General features: G+C 31.8%; 1 protein-coding gene across 1 annotated transcript in view; it reads left to right on the top strand.

The window, feature by feature from the left end:
- The first annotated feature begins 1,277 nt into the window (after positions 1–1,277).
- LOC111641380 (uncharacterized protein F54H12.2-like) overlaps positions 1,278–4,242 on the top strand; it is an 8,822-nt gene continuing 5,857 nt past the window's right edge. The window contains exon 1 of the mRNA XM_023387536.1: positions 1,278–2,660. Coding sequence (XP_023243304.1) covers positions 2,198–2,660 — 463 coding nt within the window. The 5' untranslated portion in view covers positions 1,278–2,197. The remainder of the gene's footprint in view (positions 2,661–4,242) is intronic.

Raw genomic sequence — 4,242 nt, 5'->3', positions numbered from 1 at the left:
GACATGTACCCATTGCCTTATCTACAAGATTTTGCTCAGAATTTATACGGGAAGACTATATTATCCAAAACAGACCTAACGCGAGCATATCATCAGATCCTGGTCCACCCCAAAGACATACCCAAGANTAATAGATTAGTAAAAAATCTTTTTAAAAAATTTAAAATTAATCATTATTCGACTCATTCCAATACAAAAGCCGCTGTCGTTGAAAGATTAAATAAAACTTTGCGAAATAAAATATATAGATTATTTACTTATCGTAATTCTTATAAATATATCGATAAATTATCGGATATTGTGAAAAGTTATATTAATAGTTTTTATAGAAGTATCGGTATGTCTCTGTCAAAAGTTACTCCCCTACATCACAGCTCTATTTTCGAAAAGTTGTATGGCATAAAAGGAGAGAATACGTTTAAATTTAATATTGGCGACCTTGTTCGAATTTCGAAGATACGAAAAACATTTAGTCAAGGATACCTACCTGGTTGGACAGAAGAAATATTTATTATTAACGATCGTTTTTCGTCTCATCCTCCGACATATATATTGAAAGATTTAAATAACGAGATTTTGGAAGGAAGATTTTATACAGAAGAATTACAGAAGGTAACAAAACGATGCAGTCGGACTTTTTCGTCACTCTGATAAGCAACGCCAGGATGGAGTTATTTCCCGAAAATAAGCAGTCTCATTTCACTGTGAAAACGAGTACACCTATTGATTTACGGGGGAAATGGGTTGTAGGTCTGAGTGAGGTTATTATTCCTAGAAATTTGTTTAACATATCAAATCACAATAACGATTATACTATTACTTGACATAAAATTAGAAGAGAAAAAATAACCAATGTAACATGTGAGATTCCATTAACTAAAGGCGATGAAAATGAAAAAGGGACGCTTTTCGATTTGATAAACAAGAATATAGTTTCGTTAACAAGATCTAAGTTGGCAGAATTTATTTTAGACAAGGATTATAAAAACGTAAAACTAAATTTGGAAGAGGGATTCGAGTTGCATATTTCGAGAAACAATGCTCATAAGCTACTTTATTTTTTAAATTTACCGAACCAAGATATTACATTTAAACAACAGAGTTCCAGTTTAATATTGCAAGGAGCGAGTAAGAAATATCTATCAAATCCTAGATATTACAAAGACCAGTTTATAACTTTAATAGAAAGAAATAAAAAACTTGTGGAGGAAATCGATGTAGAGGAAAAAATTTTTATTCCCATCAGGTTATATTCCTCTGTTGAAAACTTTCTCGGAATTTTTAAATATATTAAATTAGCATTACTACCTAATAACAAAATCGTTTTAAAAGTTCATAAAAATATAACAATTGAATTCGGAAACGAATTAAAAGATTTGTTAGGATTTAAAAAAAGCAAATTTTCCGAAGGCGAATATGTGAGCGACTATCCCATCGAATTATCTGCCGGAATTTCAGAAATTTTTATTTATTCGAATATCGTTGCTTCTCATCGTGTTGGGGATATAACCGCTCCACTTTTAAGGGTTATACCTGTAATGGGGGAAAAGTCAGATCAAATAGTTAGGGTCTACCAATCACCTCTATACCTTCCTTTACGACGTAATTATATAGATACAATTGAAATCGAGCTGAGAACTGCTAGTGGAAAAGAAATCGTCTTTTTTGGAGGAAAGACATTATTAGTTTTATCTTTTAAACAGATATAAATATCGTATATTTTATATATTAACGTTAGTTCGTCTTTGTGAAGTAGAAAATGAAGCTCGATCCCCGAGATTGTATAGATTATTACTGCAATCAAGCAGGAGGAACGGTACTGACACACGAGTTTCCATTATTTACACGACAATTTGGAAGAGGGACTTATTTTGCTGGACCGCAAATACAGAGAGGATACGGATTTTTCGGGGATTTATTTCGTAAATCTATTCCTATTCTTAGTAGAGTAGGAAAGTATCTAGGGGGTAAAGCTTTAAAATTTGCATCGAATGTCGGATCGGATGTAATTGGAGGGAAGTCGTTTAAAGAATCTACAAAAAATCGTTTTAAAGATGTGCGATCTGAAATTAAGGAAGACGTGCTTAAAAAAGTGCAGACAGGATCGGGTATAAAAAGAAAACGACGAAAAAGATTAACTCAGTCGGAAAAGAAGAAGAAGCGAAAACTTAACGATATTTTCGGTAATTAAGAAACGATGAATGTCCATTCGTGTGGCTGCACCAAATCCGAATTAGATTTGTTTAAGAATGTGGGAATCCAACTGGCTATCGACAATACGTATGAAGTCACTGCGCATCCCGTCGCTGCAATTAATGACAGTAGATCACCTATAGAATTTCTTATATCAGGATCGGGTGAGCATTATATGGATCTACATTCGATTTATCTATGTGTTCAAGCGAAAATCGTAAAGAAAGATGGATCAAACCTTGGGTCGGAAGAGAAAGTTACTCCTGTTAATTATTTTTTAAATAGTTTGTTTTCTCAGTGTACTGTGTATTTAAATGACAAATTAGTAATTACGCAGGTTAATTACCCGTATCGAGCTATATTAGATGCCTTGCTATTTAATTCGAAAGAAGTGCAAGAAACTTTTTTAACGAGCGCGTTATTTTTTAAAGATACTGCTGGACAAATGGATTCGATAAATCCGTTAGATGAAAATAATACTAACTACGGATTAGTTAAAAGATTTAACATCAGCAAAGGAAGTAGAATAATAGATTTAATGGGACGTCTTCATATCGATTTAGCGAACCAGCCTAAGCTTCTAACGAACAATGTAGACCTAAGAATTAAATTGGAAAGATCTAAAGAAAATTTTGCGCTAATGGCAGATAACGACAACTATAAAATTATTATTAAAAACGCATCGCTGAAAATTAATAAAGTAGACGTTAGTTCGTCAATACAGATAGGAATTGAAAAAGCATTACAAACCGCTCTAATTAAGTTACCATTCAGAAGGACAGATGTTAAAGTCTTTACGTTAACTAGCGGGATTCAGTCTACAAGTATATCAAACGTTGTTATCGGTCAACTACCTTATAGAATAACTCTCGGATTAGTTTCTAATTCTGCATTTAATGGAAATGTGAAGCGTAATCCTTTTAATTTTAAAAATTATGATTTAAATTATATATGTTTATCAAAAGACAATCAAATGATACCTTCTAAATCCTATACTCTGGATTATAGCAATAAAATTTATGCAAGAAATTTTATCTCGTTATTCGAAGATACCAGATGTATTCATCATCACAAATCTATAAATATATCGTACGACGAGTACCGAGACGGTTATAATTTATATTGTTTTGATCTTACACCCGATAAATCAGGCTCCGAGTCGCACGTTAGCATAGACCAGCTAGGAAATATCTCTGTGGAAATAAAGTTTTCGAAGGCGATACCAGAAACCATAAACATTATTTGTTTGCTAGAATATAATAATACCTTAGAAATCGATTATTCACGAACCGTATTCGTCGATTATTAATTGAATGAATACCCGTTACGTTGTGGAGATTAGTAGCAAGCGATCCGAAAATAAAAAGAAATTTCGGAGGAGGTTTGCATTGGACGATCTACCGTTTCGAGTTGGTAATAAACAATCTTTTATAATTAATTTAGATGAAAAAAATAAGCCGGGAAGTCATTTGATATCGGTACTTTTTACCAAAGATAAAAATTCTTGCATTTATTACGATAGTTATGGATTAAAACCGAGGAAAGCGAGTATCATAATATTTATAAAACAAAATTCAAAAAGATATTGTTAGAATAATATTATTCATCAGTTTGTTTTCCTTAAACTGTGGTTATTTCTGCTTATATTTTTTATATAAAATTAATAGAAATCTATGTTTATCAGAACTGCATGTAACAGATAAATTTTATAACGATGAATTTGTTAAAAATTTTGTTAAAAATAATTTTCATTTATCAAAACCGATTGTAATAACCAATAACCAGTGTTGTAATTCAATAAAATAAAATCTATTTAAAATATGAAAATTGTGTTTTTTATTCACAAAACTTACTATTCATTTTTCTGCTATCCGAACCTCTGGCAGTATTTATACTGATACAGGATTTTCCTTAATAAACAAGTTATGCATTCACCCTGACCCACAAAAATAGGTAACCGGATTTTTCCAATTCGACTTGACAGGACATGTTACAGATTTTCCTATTCGACTTGACAGGACATGTTACGGGATTAGGTTAATCTATCAT

This window comes from Centruroides sculpturatus, unplaced genomic scaffold (genome assembly GCF_000671375.1).
Source record: "Centruroides sculpturatus isolate CEXI.00-Female unplaced genomic scaffold, Cexi_2.0 scaffold1181, whole genome shotgun sequence".
Taxonomy (NCBI): Eukaryota; Metazoa; Arthropoda; class Arachnida; order Scorpiones; family Buthidae; genus Centruroides; species Centruroides sculpturatus.
The sequence above is the reverse complement of the archived record's forward strand: the minus strand, read 5'-3'. Positions and strand labels throughout refer to the sequence as shown.